Genomic DNA, 25,233 nt, shown 5'->3' on the forward strand with positions numbered 1-25,233 from the left:
TTCCTTCACAAAACAACACACTGAACTTAGGAAGTAAATACTCTGAGGATGCCATTGCGAGTTTCTAGCTTACATCATTAAATACATTCTTGTTTCAGGGGAAAAAAACCCCAAAACAGCAAATCAGAGGAAAAACCTCAGTATAGAAGTTTAAAATGAAAGGATAAACTAATACCAAAAATTCATCAAGAGTATTAGAAGAGGATTTAAACTGAATGTGAAACAAGCTTTTGTGACAGGGTTAAAAAGTGAAAGGAGGATGCTCAAAGTTAATCAGAAGTCTAATGGAAGGAACAATTGATTTCTGTGCAAACTCTATGCATGGGATGGGAGCATATCCCATAGAGATGCTACATTACAAAAACAGAATTTAAAATCCCCAGCCATTGTAGTTGTATAAGCATAATCACTGTCTGAATGTACATTTAGTTCAATCAACAAAACAATTTTTTGTTCTTAAGAATTATTTGAACATTTGCTTTAAGAAAAAAATATGTTTATTTGCATTATTAATGAAAACACAGAAATATTATCTCATCACTTAATGTCATAATTATTGTACTTCACTTAAATGCTGTCAAATAAAAGCTGTATTTTGTGAAAACATACGTTAAGAGACAGACTCCAGCTTCTGCTATTCTTGTAATGATGAACACTCTCAAAATACCTCACAAACTTGCATTCTGTAGAAAATATAACTAAATGATCTAAGGTAACCAGCAGCAGCAAAGCACGTTATGACTTATTGCCATTAACTCCATATGATATCTAAGACATAAACAAAGCAGGAATGTAAATCTTAACATAATCACATCTGATTTTTTATATAAAATTTTAACATTTTTAAAGACAAAAACCAGACAACTAGGACTTTGTACAACTTCTTTTTGTATATCACTCTGAAATACTCCGGCAAAGCACTAACTGTTCTATTCCCTAAGTTATAATAAATGGCAATAAGGACTCTTTTTTTTCCCATGGAAAAGTGTATCGGGTTAGTGTGGCAAGGTTGTGGTAGTGGGGGATGCTGCAGGGGTGGAGTGTGCTACATGGAAAAAATACTTCCCTGGTCACAGTTGGGAGTCCAGCTGGCTGCCTTAGCCATTTCTAGGATTAAGTATGTGAGTCAGGTACTCCCCAAACCTTAAGTAAGCAGTGTGGGAGTGGTCATCCCACTGCAGTGGAAAAATCATGACAGTCTATTGTTCAAACCTGAACCCTACAGTCCATCTCCCTGCCTCCCTCGCTCTGCAGAGTCCGGGATACAGCCAGTATGTGACAGAGATTAGATTTCTCTTCACCAAGCACAGTGGCTAAAAAATAACTCTGGGACACTGACACACACACACACAGAGAAATTCAGCAGCTATGATTGACCACATGACCCATTTTTCAGGTGCATTTACCACTTCTGTAGTAAGTTCAAGGCTTATGTTGAAGTTGTCTCAACAAAAATCCTTCAAGGGAGATAAATAGCTCAGACAGATCAGTATTTTTCTTTAATACAAAGCTTTTCATAGAAGACTGGTTCAAATCTGTCGGGGTTTGTAATGTCCAAAAGATACTACCCCAGAGCTGACTGCAAGTCTGTATGGAATTGTGTTCTGATCTCAGAGTTGCCTCTCCTTTTAAGGGCCACGGCTCCTCCAGAGGCCAGCCAGGGAGGCATCTGACACAGCAAACCACAAGACAATTCATTTCTATGGCCTCTGGGTTTTGCCAATAAATATTTGCTCCAGATTCAAGACAAAATGGCTTACAATCAGCCACTCTAGCTTTATTTCTCCTATGTGAAAGGTGTTTGGACACACTAACATTTTCCAGCTTGAACTTGCATCTGAATTACAATTTTCCAGTAGGTGGATTGAGAAGAATTTACATCGCTTCTTGTGCCTTTACATATAACCATATTTGCAATATTGTCCTCCTGTTATGAAACAATTTAACAGCTGTACTTTGTCAATTACTCCTACTAAACAAAATGAGAGTTCTACATAATGATGAGAAGCAAAATAGAAAGACAAAAATAATTACAAGTGCATGAGATAAGTGGTTCAGCTGTGGAAAATAAACTTTCATCTGTTATAGTCGCTACTCTTATGCACAAACCTTTTAAGATTTCAGGTCTGTGATTAATTTGCCACATAATACAAAGTTTACAACTATAAATTTCATTCTCATTAAAAAGAGGTGAATCATCAACTCTTGAGTACAATACACAGACCAACATAAGATGCACATGAACACAAAACGGAGCTTAGCCAAAGTAATCTGTATCACTGTCCCCAAATGGATGTACAGACAAAACTTCTGGGTAGCAGAATTACCATGCCTCTTGAAGGCAACAGTGTTTTAATTGGATAGCTACACTTTTTAAGAGGTTTAAAAGGTTTTGCATGTTTCCATTTCCTAGTTTTCTTCATTTAAGCAGTTTGTGTTTAAAGAAAATAACCATTAAAGGTATTGACCAGCTATAGAAGCATTGCCTTTTTTATTTCTTCATCCTTTTCGACTTATTTTCCCATGAAGTTCAACACAAATGTGGATTCAATCAGCCATCATCAGCTGGTCAACTACCATCTTAATCAAAAACTCCTTTGAGCCACATTGTCGTACATTATCAGAATAACATGGCTTACAAAATGAATTTATTACCTAGTATTATGCCAAAAATCTGAAAAATTTATGCACTGAAATGAACAAATACTTTTCTTAAATGTATCAAATATGAAAATTTAATACCACCATCAGAATTTTCTGATGCATATCTGAGCACTATAAGGTGTACAAGTATCTTGGATTTATATGCGTACTTATTTGCTACCAAAAATACTTATGCATCTTAATATATGTTTGGATATGCTTAAAAGCTCAGGAGAAAATTAAAACTGAGAATTACACACCAAATCAATCTGCTATTAAGCAAATTGACATGAATTAAAGTTATTGTTTTAAAAACAAATTAGACTCCCCTCACCGAATTCTAAGTTCTGTGTTTCAAGACAGTGAAACATAATGAAAATATTTATTCAGAAAAAAATCCAAAGTGATTTTAGTTATTTTGTTTTAAAATGCTAGAGAAATACAGTATCCCAGTAAGTACAAACAAGCATTTAAACTCATAAATATTAAATGCTTTAAGACTTATTTCCACTACTGCATGATGCTTACAATTCCTTCCTTATATCCTTACTACAGATTTTATATCATTACTTCCAAAGAACACATTCTCATACCTTCAGGGGGAAAAGAAAAAAGGAAAAAAAGATACCATCTTGCTACATTTAAGAAACTAAATTGGATGTACTTTACTAATTTCTACTCTATCATCTAACAATACTCCCACATTAGGATTTTACAGAAGAAAACTGCAGATGAGGCTGCCCAGAAAAAGGCAAGCCTAACCATAACTGTGTACAGAAAGTATCACTCCAAGCAACTTCACCACTTATATTTAGTAAAAAGAGTAAGCCAGTTTATAAGCCAGGTATAATAATCAGATTAAATTGCTTTTACATTTAATAAGGGCACATATCTTCTCTTTCCAGCAATCATTCAAAACATGATTCCTCCAAATTTTGGCTAAAGCAGAGCATCACAGTGTTGTGACCTCAAAGGATTTGAACTGCAAATGCCCTGTGTGCCCACTAAGTCTGCACTCAGCAAGCTGTGCTCATCCTGGGCACTTTATTTCCCAGGCTTCAGCCTCCAGTTCTTACTATGTGAGTGGAATAGTAAAAGGAGAACCAGGAGGAAAAAACCCCAAACTAATCCTCTCATAATGATTCTCTTACCTCCAGAAAAATGTGTATTATTTAGAAGAAAATGTTGCAAAATGGGAGCACCATGCACATCCTGCTTAAACAGGTCAGTATGCTGACCCAAACTGCTCCAGAATCCAAAGAAACTTCATATAAAAAATGACAGAGCATAAAGAAATTTTGAAATCATAGTTTCCTATACAGTATCTTCCCCAAAAATAAACAGGCTGAAGTTACATTTAGTGTCAACTATCTTCAAAGTAGTCTGTAAATTTAGAATTACTTTATGTCAGCATTGCATCACATGATGCACTTTGGACTTCCGTATTTTTATGTGTACATCCTCACACATGAACAACATTCTGACAAGATGCACAAACAATGGAATGACTATGAGCCAACAGCCCAGAAGACTGCAGTATCCTTAATGCATTTGCCATGAAAGACTATGGCTAGTAAATGGTGACTAGTAATTTATGAAGAGGCAAAATATCGAATCCTGTGAACCATGGCAGTAAAGAGGTCTCTCCATGAACTGACTGAAACCTGATTCAACAATCTGTAGGACAGTGAAGACAAAGATTAAGAAGATGCAGATATTTCCTTCCCTCCTTCCATTTCCCCTCTAGGAAAGGTATATCTCCTTGCTAAAAAGTAAGGGCGCAGGAGCATTAGCTGAGAAAAGGGCAAAGTGCTGTACAGGCCAAAATAGAAAGACTGCCCTCCTAAAACAACATTTAGCTTGGTTGAAGTCATGTTCCAGTAAAAAAAAAAAAAAAGCTATCCCGAAATACCTAATGCTTGTCACTCCACAGGCAGCTCTAAAGTAAAACACACTTCTGAAATGTAGGTTGCTGAACGCTGATGTTCAAAATATCCTAATGAAATTAATGCATTTGCAAGTGTTCAGCACGTTTGAAACCTCTCACCTACTTATAGCTCTTTCCAAGACCTTGTGAATCAAATGCAGGGCAGGAAGGGTTATAAACTTAGCAGAATCCAAATTTAAATTTCAAGACAACTAAAGACAACTAATCCTGTGATAAAAAGGAGCTTGTCCATCAAAGGCTACACCATGAAGCACTAGGGTCAAGTCTAGACACAAACTTGAATGTACCTTTGTGCTGTGGTGAAAAACACCTACGTTTTAGTTTTTGGTGCTAATTCAATACCTTTTAAAGGCACCCAATTAATTTACAACATTAAAAAAAAAAAAAAGAAATGTTTGGTAAAGTGATTAGTTCAGACTCCAAGAGCAGACAAGAGACAGAGTAGAGAGAAGAGTCTAGAGACTGAGGTATAAAATTACAGATAAGTACCAAATACACTCAGCAATTTCTTAGAAGAGAACATCATACGGATTTTAAACAGATGACATTTGCATTTGCAGTAGTCAGACTGACAGAACAGATGTGCTAAAACCCCTTAAAAAAAAGCCCAAACCTGAAAGACTTGTCAAGGTTTGTTAGGGACACAATTTGCATGTCTGCAAAATGAGCTCAACAACATCTCTCTCTGAGAAACAAAAGTGCATTTTGAGAAAGAAAATGAAACGCATTCACACTGAAAAAAAGTGCAGGAGTGTCTCGGTTTTGAAAGACAGGTGTCTGCTAAGGAAGGCAGAGGCCCCCCTTGAAGTGGCAGATATAACCCCTTTTCCCTCCAAGTTATTATATTTTGAAATCAAGGGCCTTTAGGCAAAGATGTGGGAAATAGGAATAACAGTTCTTTACTATATATATATATGTATATAACCAGTCAAACAAAACAACAACAACTATGGCAGTAACAGCAATCACAAACCCAGTCCCAGCCTTCTCGGCTGTCAGGCTATTTCCCCTCGGGTGCAGTTCCGCTCGCAGCCGGCAGGGGCGCTGGCGGCTCCCGGTGAGCAGGGCAGGTGCGATGGTTCCCCCGCGGCTGCAGGGGGCGCTCCGGAGCGAGCTCGGGAAACACGCGGCTCTGGTGCCCTGGGATCCCGGGAAGGATGGAACAAAGGCTTCACAAACCCCTGGGCAGCCGATCCCGGACTCTCAGGAACAGCAGGCTGGAATGGCAGGGACGAACGCAAATCCCGGGTGGCAGACGAGATGTATCCAGATGGGAAAAAACCACGGAGGCCCAGGCAGGCAGGGTGAGCAGGGCTACAGCGTAGCGAAAACTCGAAGCAGCAGCGGAGCAGGACAGCCACAGCTCGGTCTCCAGCAGGGCAGGGAAAAGCGGCTTTTGGGGTCCCGGCGTTGCTTCCAGCAGGAAGAAAGAACGGCCAAAAGAAAGCAGCAGCTCCTTTCTCTGCAGCTTCTCTCTCCGGACGCTCAGAGCGAACTGTCCCCACACCCAGGTGTAGACAAAAGAGTAGCCAGGCCCGCCCCGCTCCCCTTTTTGTCTTTCTTAAGTACAGCTATTTGTCCCCTAGCAACATGCATATGGGAGAAAATTCCTTTAACAGGAAAAAAAAACTAAGACTAAACTAAAACCCCAACATTATCCACCCCGAATTTTTTCCCATACTAACATGTTACATGAAACTTAACCCTTTTTTTTTTTAACCATATAAATCTATGCATTACCCAAATTATATACAAATATACATGCTGATATTGATACAAGTACAGAGCCATGGGTAGTTCACCCTAAAACAAGGTCCCCTTGAGGTAAGCATCGGGTCTCTCCATCCTTTTGCATCACCCACCAGGTGCAACCTGGTCCCTGAGCAAAAACAACCCCACGGATGGGTTTGTCTTTGCTCAAGGCAGACTTTACCCAAACAGTTTTTCCAAGCATACCTCTCATGTGCACCACTGGAACCTTATCTCCATCTGTTGTTTGTAGGGGTTCGGATTGGGCAGGGCCTGCTCGGCTGGTGGAACCTCGAGTGTTAACTAACCAGGTGGCTCTTGCTAAATGCATCTCCCAGTTTTTGAAAGTCCCCCCACTCAGTGCCTTCAAGGTGGTTTTAAGCAGTCCATTACACCGCTCAACCTTCCCAGCTGCTGGTGCATGGTAAGGGATGTGGTACACCCACTCAATGCCATGTTCTCTAGCCCAGGTGTTTATAAGGCTGTTCTTGAAATGAGTCCCATTGTCAGACTCGATTCTCTCAGGGGTGCCATGCCTCCAAAGGACTTGCTTTTCCAGGCCCAGGATGGTGTTCCGGGCAGTAGCATGAGGCACAGGGTAGGTCTCCAGCCACCCAGTGGTGGCTTCTACCATTGTGAGCACATAGCGCTTGCCTTGGCGGGTTTGAGGCAGTGTGATGTAATCAATCTGCCAGGCCTCCCCATACTTGTATTTGGACCATCGCCCGCCATACCACAGAGGCTTCACCCGCTTGGCCTGCTTGATCGCAGCGCATGTCTCACAGTCATGGATAACCTGGGAGATACTGTCCATGGTTAGATCCACCCCTCGGTCTCGTGCCCACTTATAGGTGGCATCTCTGCCCTGATGGCCTGAGGCATCATGGGCCCATCGAGCTAGGAACAGTTCTCCTTTATGTCGCCAATCCAAGTCTATCTGGGACACCTCTATTTTCGCAGCCTGATCTACCTGTTTGTTGTTACAATGTTCTTCATTAGCCCGGCTCTTGGGGATGTGAGCATCTACATGACGGACCTTCACGGATAGCTTCTCTACCCGAGTGGCAATGTCTTTCCACTCTTCAGCAGCCCAGATTGGTTTTCCTCTGCGCTGCCAGTTTGCCTTCTTCCACCTTTCCAGCCAACCCCACAGAGCATTGGCTACCATCCATGAATCGGTGTAGAGGTAGAGCTTTGGCCACTTCTCTCTTTCAGCTATGTCCAGAGCTAATTGGACAGCTTTGAGCTCAGCAAATTGGCTCGATCCACCTTCTCCTTCAGTGGCCTGTGCAACTTGTCGTGTGGGGCTCCATACAGCGGCTTTCCATTTCCGGCTAGCGCCTACAATTCGGCAGGAACCATCAGTGAAGAGGGCGTATTGTCTTTCACTCTCTGGTAGCTCGTTATATGGTGGGGCTTCTTCGGCACGTGTCACCTGCTCCTCTTCTTCTTCAGAAGATAACCCAAAAGTCTCACCTTCTGGCCAGTTTGTAATTATTTCCAAGATCCCAGGGCGACTTGGGTTTCCAATTCGGGCGCGCTGCGTGATGAGGGCAATCCATTTGCTCCAAGTAGCGTCGGTGGCGTGATGCGTGGAGGGAACCTTTCCTTTGAACATCCACCCCAGCACCGGTAGTCGGGGTGCCAGGAGGAGTTGTGCCTCAGTGCCGATTACTTCTGAGGCAGCTTGGACTCCTTCATAAGCTGCCAGGATTTCCTTCTCGGTGGGAGTGTAGTTGGCTTCAGACCCTCTGTAGCTTCGGCTCCAGAATCCCAGTGGTCGGCCCCGAGTCTCACCAGGCACCTTCTGCCAGAGGCTCCAGGACAGACCATTGTTCCCGGCTGCAGAGTAGAGCACGTTCTTCACCTCTGGTCCTGTCCTGACTGGGCCAAGGGCTACGGCGTGAGCAATTTCCTGTTTGATCTGGGCGAAGGCTTGCTGCTGTTCAGGGCCCCAGTGGAAATCATTCTTCTTGCGGGTAACCAGGTAGAGAGGACTTACGATCTGGCTGTACTCGGGAATGTGCATCCTCCAGAAACCTATAGCACCTAGGAAAGCTTGTGTTTCCTTCTTGTTGGTCGGCGGAGACATTGCTGTGATCTTATTGATGACCTCAGTGGGAATCTGACGTCGTCCATCTTGCCACTTTACTCCCAGGAACTGGATCTCTCAGGCAGGTCCCTTGACCTTGCTCTTCTTGATGGCAAAACCAGCTTGCAGGAGAATTTGAATTATTCTCTCTCCTTTCTCAAACACTTCGGTTGCGGTGTTCCCCCACACAATGATGTCATCAATGTACTGCAGATGTTCTGGAGCCTCACTCTTTTCTAGTGCAGTCTGGATCAGTCCATGACAGATGGTGGGACTGTGCTTCCACCCCTGGGGCAGTCGGTTCCAGGTGTACTGCACGCCCCTCCAGGTGAAGGCAAACTGAGGCCTGCACTCTGCTGCCAGAGGAATGGAGAAGAATGCATTGGCAATGTCAATAGTGGCGTACCACTTTGCTGCTTTGGACTCCAGCTCGTACTGGAGCTCCAACATGTCTGGCACGGCAGCGCTCAACGGTGGAGTCACTTCATTCAGGGCACGATAGTCCACAGTCAATCTCCATTCCCCGTCAGACTTGCGCACAGGCCAGATGGGGCTGTTGAAGGGTGAGTGGGTCTTGTTGACCACCCCTTGACTCTCCAGCTCGCGGATCATCTTGTGGATGGGGATCACAGCATCTCGATTTGTCCGATACTGCCGGCGGTGCACTGTCGAGGTGGCAATTGGCACTCGTTGCTCTTCCACTTTCAGGAGCCCAACTGCAGAAGGATTCTCAGATAGTCCAGGCAGGGTGTTCAATTGCCTAATGCCCTCTGCCTCCACAGCAGCAATCCCAAATGCCCACCTGAGTCCTTTTGGGTCTTTGTAGTAGCCATTCCGGAGGAAGTCTATGCCCAGAATACACGGGGCCTCTGGGCCGGTCACAATCGGATGCTTTTGCCACTCCTTCCCAGTCAGGCTCACCTCAGCTTCCAAAAGGGTCAACTGCTGTGATCCCCCAGTCACCCCAGCGATGGATACAGGTTCTGCCCCCACATGTCCCGATGGCATTAAAGTACACTGTGCCCCAGTATCAACCAATGCATCATATTTTTGTGGCTCTGATGTGCCAGGCCATCGGATCCACACCGTCCAGAAAACTCGGTTCTCCCGTGCCTCTTCCTGGCTAGAGGCAGGGCCCCTCTAGCCCTGGTTATCATTCTTTCCCTGGGCGTACATGCTCGAGGTACCTTCAAGGGGATCCGACATATCATCTTCCCTTCTGTGATACCTGGCAGCTCGGTCACGGGAGGCTGAGGCTACCTTCACCTTAGCGGAACCCCCTCGGTTAGTGCCTCCCTCCTTGAGTTCACGCACCCGCGCTGCCAGGGCAGAGGTGGGTTTCCCATCCCACCTTCTCATGTCTTCCCCATGCTCACACAGGAAAAACCACAGCTCAGCTCGTGGGGTGTACCCTCTCTCTCTAGCAGGGGGACGACAGGCTCTGACTTGGGGGCTTGTGACTCGCACTGGTGCCACACTGACCCTCCTCATCTCCTCCCTCATCTCCTCCATCTTCTCCTTCATCTCCTCTTTGAGGTCCTGGACCACAGCAGAGACATGAGCTTTCAGCGGGCCATTGATCATGCTGTCATAATGCCTGAGCCTGTTGGCAACAGAGCCCACTGTTTCTCGGGTATTGTCAGCATCAATCGTTGCAATGAAGGTGGTGTATTGCGATGGCCCTAGCCTTGCCAGGTTCCACATCATCTGTCCTGTGCACCTGACCTTATCGGGGTCATTATCATGCTGTCCATCCTTCCCAAAGAGTACCTCTAATATTGCCACCTCTCTTAGCTGTTGGATCCCTTGCTCGAGTGTCTTCCACTGCATTCTATGATGATACTCCTGCATTCTTTCTTTGTGAATGAACCTTTCTCTCACACTCATTAAGAGCCGCTCCCAGAGAGAGAGAGGCCCTGGCTCCCTCACAAATATCTGGTCCACACCTGGGTCCTGGGTCAACGATCCCAGATACCTTGCCTCACCACTATCCAGTTGCACACTTGTGCCCATAAGGTCCCAAACCCGAAGCAGCCAGGTGGTATAAGGCTCACGCCCCCTTCGCACAGTGTCGTTTCACATAGCACGGAGACTGTCGTGCGACAGGGACTCAGTAATGATTTCTGGCTCTGGCTCTCCTACTGGTTGTGAGGGCCCTGGTTGCCCATCATCATTAACTGGTCGTACTGATTTGGTCTTATACTTCCTCCTTTGCACAGGGGCGACTGCTGCTGGCTGTGGTTGTCCTTGTGGTTCAGCTGAAGCCTGGACGGTTGTAACATCCGTGGGTTCCACTGCTGCACCATCGGACTCACCCTCTTTGGGGCAGGGAGAGGGTTTTTCACTAGCTGAGGAGGTGTATTCCCTTAGCAATTGGCATATCTCCTGGCGCACCTGGCCCATCTCCTGGCACATCTCCTTGCGCACCTGGCCCATCTCCTGGCATATCTCCTGGCGCACCTGACCCATCTCCTGGCATATCCCCTGGCGCACCTGACCCATCTCTTGGCACATCTCCTGCATCCCTTTTGCCAGTACCCCCACCCAGTTTGGGTAGTCCATTTCTGAGGTGGACTGTTGGGCAGTATCAGTCTGTGGGGCGGGATCTCTAGTGTCTGGGGCTGTGGCAGGCTCTGGCTCTGGGGTAGGATCTCTAGTGTCTGGGGCCGTGTCAGGCTCTGGGGCAGGATCAGGCTCTGGGGTAGGAACTCTACTCTCTGGGGTCATGTCAGGTTCTGGGGCAGGATCTCTAGTCTCTGGGGCTGGTGTCCGGGTAGATATCCAAGCCAATCTCAACTTATCCTTGAATGCTAAATAGAGTAGGCCTATCAGCAGCAGATGGTTAGTATTCAGAGGGAATTTAAACCCTTCGAAAATTGATGGGGTGGGCCTAAAGAACTGGTTGAGGGGTTGGGAGAAAACTTCCCCTGGTGTCATTTCTTCACAGAAGGTACCATTGTTAACATAACCCCAAAAACATGTGCTCAGTGTGTGATAACTGTTTATCCATGTGCCCACATTCCGGAGGAAGTTAAAAACCCATGAATTCCTCACCTTCTCGACCCATAACGCAAGCTGGATAACAGCAATGGTAGCCTTAGTCAGAGGACCCATATTCAAGTAAGGAGCTGCAAAGGGGAAGAATATAGCCACGGCTACATGCCACCCAAACCAGGGTAAACTAGACCACATAGTGCTGCCTAACAAGGTTCCAATATCCAGCACACAAAGTTATCGAGGAACTGTTATTCCTTTTTCACCTCTATTTCTTAATGCCCTCAGGCCCCACGTTGGGCGCCAAGATCTGTCTCGGTTTTGAAAGACAGGTGTCTGCTAAGGAAGGCAGAGGCCCCCCTTGAAGTGGCAGATATAACCCCTTTTCCCTCCAAGTTATTATATTTTGAAATTAAGGGCCTTTAGGCAAAGATGTGGGAAATAGGAATAACAGTTCTTTACTATATATATATATGTATATAACCAGTCAAACAAAACAACAACTATGGCAGTAACAGCAATCACAAACCCAGTGCCAGCCTTCTCGGCTGTCAGGCTATTTCCCCTCGGGTGCAGTTCCGCTCGCAGCCGGCAGGGGCGCTGGCGGCTCCCGGTGAGCAGGGCAGGTGCGATGGTTCCCCCGCGGCTGCAGGGGGCGCTCCGGAGCGAGCTCGGGAAACACGCGGCTCTGGTGCCCTGGGATCCCGGGAAGGATGGAACAAAGGCTTCACAAACCCCTGGGCAGCCGATCCCGGACTCTCAGGAACAGCAGGCTGGAATGGCAGGGACGAACGCAAATCCCGGGTGGCAGACGAGATGTATCCAGATGGGAAAAAACCACGGAGGCCCAGGCAGGCAGGGTGAGCAGGGCTACAGCGTAGCGAAAACTCGAAGCAGCAGCGGAGCAGGACAGCCACAGCTCGGTCTCCAGCAGGGCAGGGAAAAGCGGCTTTTGGGGTCCCGGCGTTGCTTCCAGCAGGAAGAAAGAACGGCCAAAAGAAAGCAGCAGCTCCTTTCTCTGCAGCTTCTCTCTCCGGACGCTCAGAGCGAACTGTCCCCACACCCAGGTGTAGACAAAAGAGTAGCCAGGCCCGCCCCGCTCCCCTTTTTGTCTTTCTTAAGTACAGCTATTTGTCCCCTAGCAACATGCATATGGGAGAAAATTCCTTTAACAGGAAAAAAAAACTAAGACTAAACTAAAACCCCAACAAGGAGTTGATATAGTCTACTTCATAATTACCTGCATTTTGAAAGTGAGTAGAAAAAGGTATATAAAAATAGTAAAGGGTTATTTTAAAATCCTTCTTCTCATTGCCTTCCAGTTCTAGTTTCAGTAAGTGTCATGATAATGTGATGAAGACAATACTACTGCCACAAGGCTTGGGATAGCTTTAAAACTGCAGGTTGTCTGAAGCAGCTGCAAATTTGATGATGACTCATTTAGCTGTTTATCTTCCCATGTGAACTTAGCAATATTCAGGAGCTTACTATATGGACGTCTTTCACAACAAAATTATTTACAGTTACAAGTTTCTAGTGTTTGGAATTTCCTTGGTCATCCAAATAATAGTATTTGGGAACAAGCTTTTGGGAAGATGTTTGTTCCCTGTTCATTATTTCAGTCAAAACTGGCTACTATAAAATAGAGACAATTTTTAAGCCGAAGACTTCAGAATGGTAAGACACTCACACAACACATACAGAAGGAGACAGTGATAACCAACTGATTGTTCACATAAGCCTTCATGGTATGTGTTATGATGCCAAGAATAAAAAAAAGTCACAACGGAAGACTGGAACCTGGGAAAAAAATTATAGCTTGCAAGATTGTTCAGAAAGGCAAGAGCAGCCATACTGAACTATACTGGACTAAACTGTATTGAGAAAGTGGACTGCGAAAAGTTCCATTCAGACACACAACTACTGCTGTAAAAACTACTGTGACTAGGAGGAGAAAGCACCAGGGTCCACTTTGCTCCTAACCATGCTATTCCACCCTGAAGCAGCCTAAGGCCCAAGCACGTGCAGCGTGGTTACCACTACAACAAAAGAGACGAAGTAAGGGTAGATCAAAAGAAACACAACACAGTAACTGTTGAGCCTGCCCCAAACCCTTAAGAGTGGCCTAGGAAGCTGCTGAAGCTACCATTTGTTAGCTTAACTCCGGGTAAAGCAACAGGAAAGTAGGGAGCCTCCCTGAAGCCAGCTGTCCCAAAAGGACTCTATAACACCTCCTCTCAATTTGGACAGTATCTCTCGTTTCCTCAGACATCAGGCAGTTATCTGCAACAGCTGGGCAGTTAGGTCTTGACTTTGCACTTGAGTGATTAATCTCCTTCCAAGTTTGTGATTTATTTTCCACTGCACACATTTACTAGTTTAGGTCCTTTACTGCTTTTTTCCAACTGCATGTAATTATGTATCTACATATGCTGAAAAAGCAAGGCTTGGTTACAACTAAAAGTAAGGGAGGCTTGGAGAGGCCTTCAAGTAGGTCTGATTTTAATGGAAAAGGGAGAACCAATAAAAAGAAACCCCAGAACTTTCTGCCTGACAGAGCTGTGGCTTCTCCTCTGGCAGCCCAAATTTGCCGTCGTTCTGATGATATTGGAAAGCTCCGATGTTTCCACTCTGAATTATGAGACAGTCTCAAATGAACAGCAGCAGCCACCTACAATTAATGTTATGCTTCTATCTCAGAACACAAACAAAAACTGGGAGGCAAACCCAGCTTTTCCTCAGCATTACACCGTTCTCCAAAACAGAAAGGTATAGTATTTCAGTCTAGCTCTAAATTTCCCTACTTTTTTATTTGTCTAGATTTTGGGTTTACCACTCTCTTATCAAGCAGCAGTAATAGGAAAGATGAATATTAACTTTGATGAACATCATAATCGTTTCACAAACCAAAAGGGTGAGAGAATATAGTCTGGGCAACAAAAGCAAGTGACATTTGGAAAACACATTACCAGTCTAAGGACTTTTTCATGGGTATATATTCATATTGCTGATTATTCAAGCAATTACAGAATATGACATTCAGATCTCAGGTTTCTTTAACTAAAATAAAAATTGTTTGCTTTTATCTTCAAAAGTAAATTTCAGGGGATTAAGTTTCAAAACTTCAAGATAATTAAAGCTGTCTTGCTCTTTTTGCAACTACAAACACCACCTTTCAGGAATATAATCTATGCTGAATCTTGAAAGTTGAGATCACTGAAAAACAACTCACATTTTGATATAATGACACCAAAATGAAGATTTTCTGATATAAGACTAAATTGGTCTCTGGATTAAATTTACTTAGCAGCAATTTCTAGAAGTCCTGTGTTGCAGTGGGGATCCTGCAACACGCATATATCAAACCAGGAGTCCCGTGGAAAGGAAATATATACGGACAGACAGATTCTTGCTAGCTGTTTCAGAGATGTTTATTTCTCCAGCCGCATGGCCGGAGCTCTGCCCAGGAACTGTTCCAGTCACGGGACCAAGGGTCCTTCTGCCCGCGCAGGGAACACAAACCAACCAATGGGAACGAGGCTGAGCAGGGGCAGGAAACCCCGTGCCTGTGCCCTCAGGGCCCCTCTCCCAGGGCTACACGGCAGGGGAGGGACCCCAACACCTCACCCGTTTTATTTTAATAAAAGGAGAATGAAAACAACTGGATAAACATAACAAGAACAGTTTCAAAACAAAACAAGCCACCCTCCTGAGTCTTTAAATGTCCAAACAGATTCTGTGGAACATCTTAGGGCTGACAGAAGGGAGACAGAACTCTGAGCATGCTTTGTGGGGAAACTGAGGCAGGAGAGGGTTTAACTTCTTCCCTCCCCCTTTTCATCCCCCACTCGGCATTGGAAAGGGATTTTTGGGGAAACAATTGGCAAAAGCATGGTTTTGTGAGGGAAACCATGGATGAAAAAACGGATTGGGAGTACACTGGGGGTAATAGGATATAGGGTAAAAGGGAAAGGTGGGATTAGGAAAGGGAAACTGTAGGGGGGGCTTACAATGGAGATATTGTCTAACATGACTACGATTTTTTGCATATATACTGCCTTTTACAGAAACACCATCAGGCCCAGTGACCTGCGATGCTTGTAACCCTTTTCTCCCTAGTACAATATTAAATTCCACCACCTCTCCATCTCCCAAGCTTGGGATGCATTTTTCAGGGTTATTCTTTTTAATAGCAGTTCTATGCACGAATATGTCTTGCTGGTTGTCACACCTTGTTATAAAACCATAATTTTGCTTAACATTATACCATTTTACTATCCCTAAGGTCTTAGTTGCTATGATCTTTTCCTTTTTCCGAGTGGCTGCTGTTTTCTGTCTCGCTGCGTCTTTGTTCTCTCTTTCGGTCGCTCCCGTGTTGGAATTGTCGGGGCTGCTGGTGCCTGCGCGCTCTTCCCGGGGTCGCGTTCGGGGCTGCGTGGGCCGGGCCGGGCCACGCCGCTCAGTTCTCCGTGCGTCGCCTCCTCTGGTCGCAGCTTCGCTGCCGATGTCGGGCGCTGCACCCACGTCTCGGCCGGGCCCCCGAGCGATGACTCCCCCGCGCCCTGCTCCAGCGCGCGTCTCGGCTGGGCGCGGCTCCGTTCCACCGCCATCGCCGCCAGCCGCTGCCCACGCGCCGCCCCTCTCGGTCGGGCGTTCCCGGGGCTCGCTCCACCACGCGCTGCACGCGGCCGTGCGGGTCCCGCCGGGTCCCGCCGCTCCCCGCTCCGCCACCGACACTGCGGCTCGCGTGGCTCCGCCCGCGCGCGGGAACTGCCTCGCTGCTGCTCTCAGAGCGCTCGGTGCACGTGGCCTGGGCCGCACGGTCCCTGCGCCACGCTTCCCTTCACCAGGACACAGCTGACATTGCTCAACAGTCTCAGTAACTAAATAATATTCACGAAAATATTCTTCCATCGGCATATATTTTGACTCTAGTATTAACTGTGTCCAAACGGTTTTCCAAAAGCCCTTGGTAATAATTAAATCCCAGGAAACATAGAAAAAGTTCTTAAACAACCATGCCAGGAAGTGTTTCAGTTCTTTTTGAGCTTGAATCAAGCTAAAATTTACAAATCGTTGTTCAAGAATCATTTTAAGTTTAAGATAAATGTCCATATGCGGCTCTGAGAGCCAAGAGTCTTCCCACGGTTCCTCCATAGTTCAGATATGGAATAGCAAAGCAAAACCAAGAAGAGGAATCCAAAGTTTCCAGGGTTTACTCACACAAATCAGTCGCTTAGGGATCGGGGATCGTTCTGCTCACAAATCTCCACCATTTGTTGCAGTGGGGATCCTGCAACACGCATATATCAAACCAGGAATCCCGTGGAAAGGAAATATATATGGACAGACAGATTCTTGATAGCTGTTTCAGAGAGATGTTTATTTCTCCAGCCGCATGGCCGGAGCTCTGCCCAGGAACTGTTCCAGTCACGGGACCAAGGGTCCTTCTGCCCGCGCAGGGAACACAAACCAACCAATGGGAACGAGGCTGAGCAGGGGCAGGAAACCCCGTGCCTGTGCCCTCAGGGCCCCTCTCCCAGGGCTACACGGCAGGGGAGGGACCCCAACAGTCCTGTATTTAGTTGCAAACACATTGAAACTGATACCTCATGCAGGAATCCGTCTTGTGAATAGTGGCTGCAGACTACTGTATTGGTCCCTGGAGACCACAGACCAGGGCACTAGTCCTTAGTCCCTACAGACTGTGTACACTCCCTACATTAATCAATACATCCTCACTTTAGGCTGTTGCTCTCTAGAACAGCTTACAAATAAATTCTCAGTAAATATATCTATATCTCTCTCTATATATATTTATACATATTCGATCTCCAGATATATGTAGACTGATGTAGCAACTGCTCAACAGTATTTTCCTAAATATTCGAATTTACTGAAATTTCTGTGCGAAGAAGTGCAAAATATGACAGAAGGAATTTCTGTAAAAAAGAATAAAACAAGCCTTCTGTACTTCAGTTTTTCACAGCCTAATGGATTTGCCGTTCTTGCTTTATATTCTATGCATTTTGCTACTGATCTTCATAATAAACCAAAAATGTTGTCACGTGGCTGGGGAGAGTGACTCTGAAATACAAGGAGTTGCATATCAAAAGCCAGCACTAGAATATCAATACTAATTTTTAAAGTTCATTTCTATTGCTCATGTCTGCAGAGAGTCCTCAAAAAGACGAAAAACGTGACATTTCTAACTTCACAGAGTGTCAAGAATGGTCCATTCTTTTTAAAAAGTGAGTTTCAATATAAAGAGTACTCTGGAGTACTCTTGTAGAAATCCAGCTTCTCTATAAGGTATTCTGTGCTCAGCAGGATATAAATAAATCCCCACTCTGAAGAAGATGCCTCTGCAGTCACTCATGGCTCTCCAGAGAAAGGCAAAGCATTTTTTTTCTCCTTGGAGAAAAAAGCCCCAGAGTGTTTTGTTGACCTGATTGAGAAAAAGATTCAGAAATCACTTGGTATATCTTTGGGGCTCCAAAACAAAAATTATGACATGGCTGTTTCTTTTCCTTTTTCCTTTCATTTTTACTTGCTGTAGTTAATTTTTATGTGCTTAGATGTTTGAATACAAGTTATTAAACACTTCACTGAAAACCCTAACATTCCTTGATGTGTGGCTTTACTTCTTCAGCAGGTCAGCCTATATAATTACTGATTTACTAAATGTTGCAGTGGGGATCCTGCAACACGCATATATCAAACCAGGAGTCCCGTGGAAAGGAAATATATATGGACAGACAGATTCTTGATAGCTGTTTCAGAGATGTTTATTTCTCCAGCCGCATGGCCGGGGCTCTCTGCCCAGGAACTGTCCCAGTCACGGGACCAAGGGTCCTTCTGCCCGCGCAGGGAACACAAACCAACCAATGAGAACGAGGCTGAGCAGGGGCAGGGAAACCCCGTGTCTGTGCCCTCAGGGCCCCTCTCCCAGGGCTACACGGCAGGGGAGGGACCCCAACACCTCACCCGTTTTATTTTAATAAAAGGAGAATGAAAACAACTGGATAAACATAACAAGAACAGTTTCAAAACAAAACAAGCCACCCTCCTGAGTCTTTAAATGTCCAAACAGATTCTGTGGAACATCTTAGGGCTGACAGAAGGGAGACAGAACTCTGAGCATGCTTTGTGGGGAAACTGAGGCAGGAGAGGGTTTAACTTCTTCCCTCCCCCTTTTCATCCCCCACTCGGCATTGGAAAGGGATTTTTGGGGAAACAATTGGCAAAAGCATGGTTTTGTGAGGGAAACCATGGATGAAAAAACGGATTGGGAATACACTGGGGGTAATAGGACATAGGGTAAAAGGGAAAGGTGGGATTAGGAAAGGGAAACTGTAGGGGGGGCTTACAATGGAGATATTGTCTAACATGACTACGATTTTTTGCATATATACTGCCTTTTACAGGAACACCATCAGGCCCAGTGACCTGCGATGCTTGTAACCCTTTTCTCCCTAGTACAATATTAAATTCCACCACCTCTCCATCTCCCAAGCTTGGGATGCATTTTTCAGGGTTATTCTTTTTAATAGCAGTTCTATGCACGAATATGTCTTGCTGGTTGTCACACCTTGTTATAAAACCATAATTTTGCTTAACATTATACCATTTTACTATCCCTAAGGTCTTAGTTGCTATGATCTTTTCCTTTTTCCGAGTGGCTGCTGTTTTCTGTCTCGCTGCGTCTTTGTTCTCTCTTTCGGTCGCTCCCGCGTTGGAATTGTCGGGGCTGTTGGTGCCTGCGCGCTCTTCCCGGGGTCGCGTTCGGGGCTGCGCAGGCCGGGCCGGGCCACGCCGCTCAGTTCTCCGTGCGTCGCCTCCTCTGGTCGCAGCTTCGCTGCCGCTGCCGGGCGCTGCACCCACGTCTCGGCCGGGCCCCTGAGCGATGACTCCCCCGCGCCCCGCTCCAGCGCGCGTCTCGGCTGGGCACGGCTCCGTTCCATCGCCACCGCCGCCAGCCGCTGCCCGCGTGCCGCCCCTCTCGGCCGGGCGTTCCCGGGGCTCGCTCCACCACGCACTGCACAGGACCGGGCAGGCACCGCCGGGTCCCACCGCTCCCCGCTCCGCCACCGACACTGCGGCTCGCGTGGCTCCGCCCGCGCGCGGGAACTGCCTCGCTGCTGCTCTCAGAGCGCTCGGTGCACGTGGCCTGGGCCGCACGGTCCCTGCGCCAGGCTTCCCTTCACCAGGACACAGCTGACATTGCTCAACAGTCTCGGTAACTAAATAATATTCACGAAAATATTCTTCCATCGGCATATATTTTGACTCCAGTATTAACTGTGTCCAAACGGTTTTCCAAAAGCCCTTGGTAAGAATTAAATCCCAAGAAACATAGAAAAAGTTCTTAAACAACCATGCCAGGAAGTGTTTCAGTTCTTTTTGAGCTTGAATCAAGCTAAAATTTACAAATCGTTGTTCAAGAATCATTTTAAGTTTAAGATAAATGTCCATATGCGGCTCTGAGAGCCAAGAGTCTTCCCACGGTTCCTCCATAGTTTAGATACGGAATAGCAAAGCAAAACCAAGAAGAGGAATCCAAAGTTTCTAGGGTTTACTCACACAAATCAGTCGCTTAGGGATCGGGGATCGTTCTGCTCACAAATCTCCACCATTTGTTGCAGTGGGGATCCTGCAACACGCATATATCAAACCAGGAGTCCCGTGGAAAAGAAATATATATGGACAGACAGATTCTTGATAGCTGTTTCAGAGATGTTTATTTCTCCAGCCGCATGGCCGGAGCTCTGCTGAGGAACTGTTCCAGTCACGGGACCAAGGGTCCTTCTGCCCGCGCAGGGAACACAAACCAACCAATGGGAACGAGGCTGAGCAGGGGCAGGGAAACCCCGTGTCTGTGCCCTCAGGGCCCCTCTCCCAGGGCTACATGGCAGGGGAGGGACCCCAACAACTAAAACTTTGGGTGAAGTTACTATCAGAGAAGATGTCACATTCTAGAGGCAAAGGTGACATTTGGAATCTACTGATAAGTCCTTGTACATTTTGTGTAGGAAGCTTCTAGATGACTTTATGGCCCCAACAATAAAGGAGATATAGGGGGTTCTACTTTTGGTTTATTTTACCTTTTTGGTAAATGGGAGATAGAAATAATTCCTTTTGGCTATTAAAGTAATTTAAACACATATTTAATTTTACCTATTCTGGCTCTAGGCTCTGGAGTTGTCTGCAGCCATGTTAAGTCCTGGCAAATTTTGTGCTGAGATCTTTATGGGAATATCTACATGGGAATGTAATAGCCAGCTGTTGTCACAAGAGTAAAGTCTACAAATGAAGACTCTATCCTCCTAAGTGCAAAGAAGAAAACCTTTCATTTTACAGATGAGCACATGTTCAAATATCCAAAACATTTTCTCTGCCTTGCATAGCTTCTTTATCCTGCTGCCATATGGTACAAAGAATTTTCCATCTTAATATCTGGAGACTATTTTCTAACAGGAACTACTAGATAATTTGGTAATTTTAATAAGCAGGATAAATAAAGTTTATTATTCTTTAAAATCAGGACATCAAACCAGTTTTCTTCCTTGTTAAGTTCACTACAAAAAAGCCCTGGAAAAAGACGTATGACGTACATTCCTGTATGCTCAGTGACCAGCTGTTTTAAATTTGGGTATTAAGTAATTCACTCTTTTCTGTGTGCAAGAGCTGAATGATTTAATAAATCCCCATATGCCCCAACATGTGCCAGCTATACTAGGTTATCGAAAATCCAGCTGCTGTTATGATAATAGCTGCCAATGCTAAAACTACTGAAGAGAATAATGAATCAGCTTCAAGTCAACTAAGACATAAACTGACACAGTTCCACTTAAGATACGTGGCAATACAATACATCTGTTAATTAAAAACTAACACTGATCCACAGTCACATGAAATTTAGTGCCAAGAATTCATGGGCATTGTTTGTGGTGGAAAATTAATGCAAATCAACCTGTATGAAGACAAGCAGCTCCACTTCCATCAGCTGTCCTAGATGCATAGGAATGTCCTATAAATTACACATTCAGTTTGCAAAAGAGATTCTATTGTGTCACAGTTTGCTTTTCTTTCTTACATATTACATTTCCCATGCAGCTGTTAGATGACATGTTTTACATAGCTAGACTTCTGAATTTTTCAATTACTATAAAAAACTGATTATGAAAATGACTATGAAAATTTGTTTGATGTACCAGTATTTTAACGCAATCTAAGAGTACAATGCAATCTAAGGTACACTGCCACCACCCTTAAGTCATTGAACAAGCACACAAACAAAGGAAGCAGAAAGAGAGAAAGTAGCCAAACAAGGTGTCAGAAATGATTCTCCAGACACGTATTTTCTGGACAATTGGTGCAGAAATATCCATCAAAATATGTCACTATTAACTTTTTAAAAGCTAAGAAAATACTTCTTTGGATATTAAATTATTACTTGTAATTACGAAAGCTTTGCAGGTGGATGTAACTTCTATCTTGGTGTCAGCGTAAGTAAGTACATTAATGATACATTCTTTCATTTCTCACAATTAGCTTTGTTGTTAAGGGAAATAATTTTGAAATTAATCTAGAACTCATCAGTCCCATAAGCAAGATTAGAGTATTACTATATTGATGTAAATTTACATAAGATATAGGACATAAAGTAGTTATTAGAACAAACAAACAAACACAAAACCAACCCATTTACATTTGCTGGAGCTGGATCACTTCTAGTACACAAAGTGTGCATTGCTCAAAAGCCACATTAAAGACAACTTCAGTAACTCCAACTTCAAGCAATCTATATATAGTAATTTATGTAAAAAAAAAAAATTCAAGAATGCATTATTTGAAAAAGATTAGGAATATATTGACAAATTAAAAGCATGTCATGCAGAAATTTAAGATGCTTATAAAAGCTCAAGCAAAGGGGCCAACCACATCAAGGGGCTTACAGAAAACTCAAAGACTTTGAAAGCTTAAAGAACCTCATTTTTTTTCATACCTTAATGATGAAGTTGCAAATAATTGTGTTTTCAGACACATGTTCTTGACATTGCAACAAACCCAACACCATCATTTTCTCAAATACTAGTAGACTTACTTTTCTTTAAGGAAATCCACTACTTGTTTGAAGTCTGCCACACAGTATTCTCTTTTCATATCCATGAGCACACTGTCAGAGGCTGACTGGACTGGTATGTGCAGAAAAGCATATACTCTTGGATGATTGAGAATCTTGGCCATTTCCTAAGAGTTATTAACAGAAAAAAAAAAGCAGCTTTAAAGCATTATGAAAATAATACAAAAAACTCATTTAAATTAATAGATGGGGTAAGTATCAGTAGCAATACTTCTAAAACCCGAACAATACTGAATTGCTGCAGCCCAGTTTGTAAGTGTAGGGACAGGCAAAAATATCTGAAAGCAATTTTGTTTTAAGAGAAACTAAGAAGAAAGAAATGAAATGGAATTTCTTCTGAGATAGGGAACACATTCCCTGTGTAGTATTGATTATGCACTTAAAAGAAAATTTTAAAGACAAAATATTGTGAAAATTGGTGAATTCAGACAGTGGCTGTTTTCAGAAGATGGCAAGGGTTAGTTGCTTTCTTGTCAGAGTGAAGTAACTTCTCAGATACCAATAAAAGAATGTCTATAATTGGAGCATCCCTAAAGTTGGCCAGCTGCTAATTAAGGTACACCTCATCATTTGCAAACCTGCACCAATACTGGTTTGAAATGTTACCTGTGTTACTTGAGAGAAGAGGACAGAAATTAAAAGTGCTTGGCTATAAAATGAATAGAATTAATCAGGGGGCAGCTTAAAAGTGGAGTTAAAAACAGGATCTTATATATTTGATCAAATGCAAAAGGTCCGAAAGAAAAAAAAGTAAAGGTCATAGCAAAATGCAAAAACAAACCTCCTAATGAAAGACAAACCAAGCCCCCAGCTGAGGCTTGGCAAGGTGACAGAATGAATAGAATATGGTGGTCCCGTTTCTTTCATTTTTACTATTTACACAATTAAGGACATACAGTCAACCAACAAAGTTCAAGTATTTTTAAAAGTTGAGACCAACCAGCGTCTAGACTGTGTGCAATATGGTACCATACTGCTTGCTAATCTTTGTCCTGCAACAAATAAGTGAACTTGGATAAGGAACCACATTCCATAAACAACCAGGTCTGCACATAAGGTCTTCCCTTTCTCCCTGTGCCATGGGCATACGGGAAACAGCCTGGGACTGAGCACTGCTCTTCTGCCAGAGCATTCTGCATGTTCCAGTCAGGCTCACTCAGGCCATTTCTCCTGTTTTCTCTGATGGCACAGATACTCTGCCTGACAACACATACTGCTGCCATATTTAGTTTTTAAGATGAAACTATTCACAAATTTTTTTCCAGATCATTAATCAGCAATATTAGTCACACATCTAGATTTTCTCTCTGTATTTCTACAAGGCTGGCCCAGATTGGTCAAAGAGAAGGCAGACCTCCTCATGCCTTTTCACTTGCAGGAACCCAGCTTTTAAAAGCACTGATTTTTAGAACAAGAAAAAAAAATGCTCTCTCGATACTCACTTTTCATCTGACAAACATATGTGTACAAAACCCAAACTCTATCAAATCACTTCTGGAAGCAGTTTTGAAAGTTTCTGTCTAAGATCCCATTACATAAATGTCTAAGAGAAGTGCTTACTTTATTCAAGGCAACAGCTAGTCTATCTCAGGTATGTAAACTCAACATTACAGTAATGGCCATACTGATAATGGATGGCACTCAATTTGAAACACAGAAAGGCTGTGAACCTGGCTTTCAGTGGAAGCTGGAGGTAGCTGGTTTCATGAAAAAAGAGTGAAGAAAAGGCTACCACACATCCACATAAATTTTGTGTCCAATTCAAATGGAACTGTACTTACCTATGCCGTTAATAATTGTAGATGTTCAGCTAGAATATATGATCAAAATTGAAATTGTACAGAACAAGTACATAAAATTGGGAAACCTTCCTTTTTTATTTTTAAGCTTTAGAAAATCTTGTAAAGGTAGTTTATATGAAGCATCTTCGTAGTCATCTGTGATTTTTCTGCTTATCAGTAATCAAATAGGCTTCTAAAATATGGGAAATACGAGCTGAAACTTAAGCTATGGACCAAAAGCCTATTATTCTACTTATCTCTTGGTTCCAAGTACTTCATTCAATCTTCAAAAACAGATTTATGATTTAAGAGCCAATGAAAGTCATGTTTCATACCGTGTTTCTGAATCTGCCAAGTTTTTAAAAATAACTCGCCCTAAAACATAGAAAAAAAAATTCTTTGCCACTTCTCTCAAGTTTTGCATCTTCTGAGTAACAGACTCTTCAATATGAGATCACTTTGTGAATTCTTTTTGAAAGTAATAAATCATTTACTAGAATTTCTAGATATGAAAGTGTTCTTTTATTCCAGCTTTTATAAGGCTGGGAATCATCTGACAGAACAAAAAAACAAACAGATTCACTGTGTTTGTTTGTTTGAGGTAGAAATATTACATTTAAAAAAACCCTGCCTTGTTTTACCACAAAGTTTTGATTTTTGAAGTCACAAATGTAGAAATTCTCTAGTTATATGAAATGTTGGTTTTATTTCTCATATTCACCTTAAAAAATGAAAAATTTGCTGTGAAGTATGAAGAGTGAAAACCAAATTCTAAAAATCTCAAAAGTGTTTTCCTACCCAGAGGATTCAAAAAAACCAAACCACCCAACCCCAAAGCCACTAGCTGCTGATCTGACGGTAACATGCAGACTCCTGCCGG

General features: G+C 43.8%; 1 protein-coding gene across 5 annotated transcripts in view; it reads right to left on the reverse strand.

Moving 5' to 3' along the window:
* The window catches only part of CDKAL1 (CDK5 regulatory subunit associated protein 1 like 1), a 411,323-nt gene that overhangs the window by 121,521 nt on the left and 264,569 nt on the right, over positions 1 to 25,233 (reverse strand). For all 5 annotated transcript variants that reach the window (XM_048308004.1, XM_048307996.1, XM_048308011.1 and 2 more), the window contains one exon: positions 22,534 to 22,679. In XM_048308004.1, the coding sequence (XP_048163961.1) occupies positions 22,534 to 22,679 (146 nt within the window). The remainder of the gene's footprint in view (positions 1 to 22,533; positions 22,680 to 25,233) is intronic.

The sequence above is a fragment of the Corvus hawaiiensis genome, chromosome 1 (assembly GCF_020740725.1).
Source record: "Corvus hawaiiensis isolate bCorHaw1 chromosome 1, bCorHaw1.pri.cur, whole genome shotgun sequence".
NCBI classification, from domain to species: Eukaryota; Metazoa; Chordata; class Aves; order Passeriformes; family Corvidae; genus Corvus; species Corvus hawaiiensis.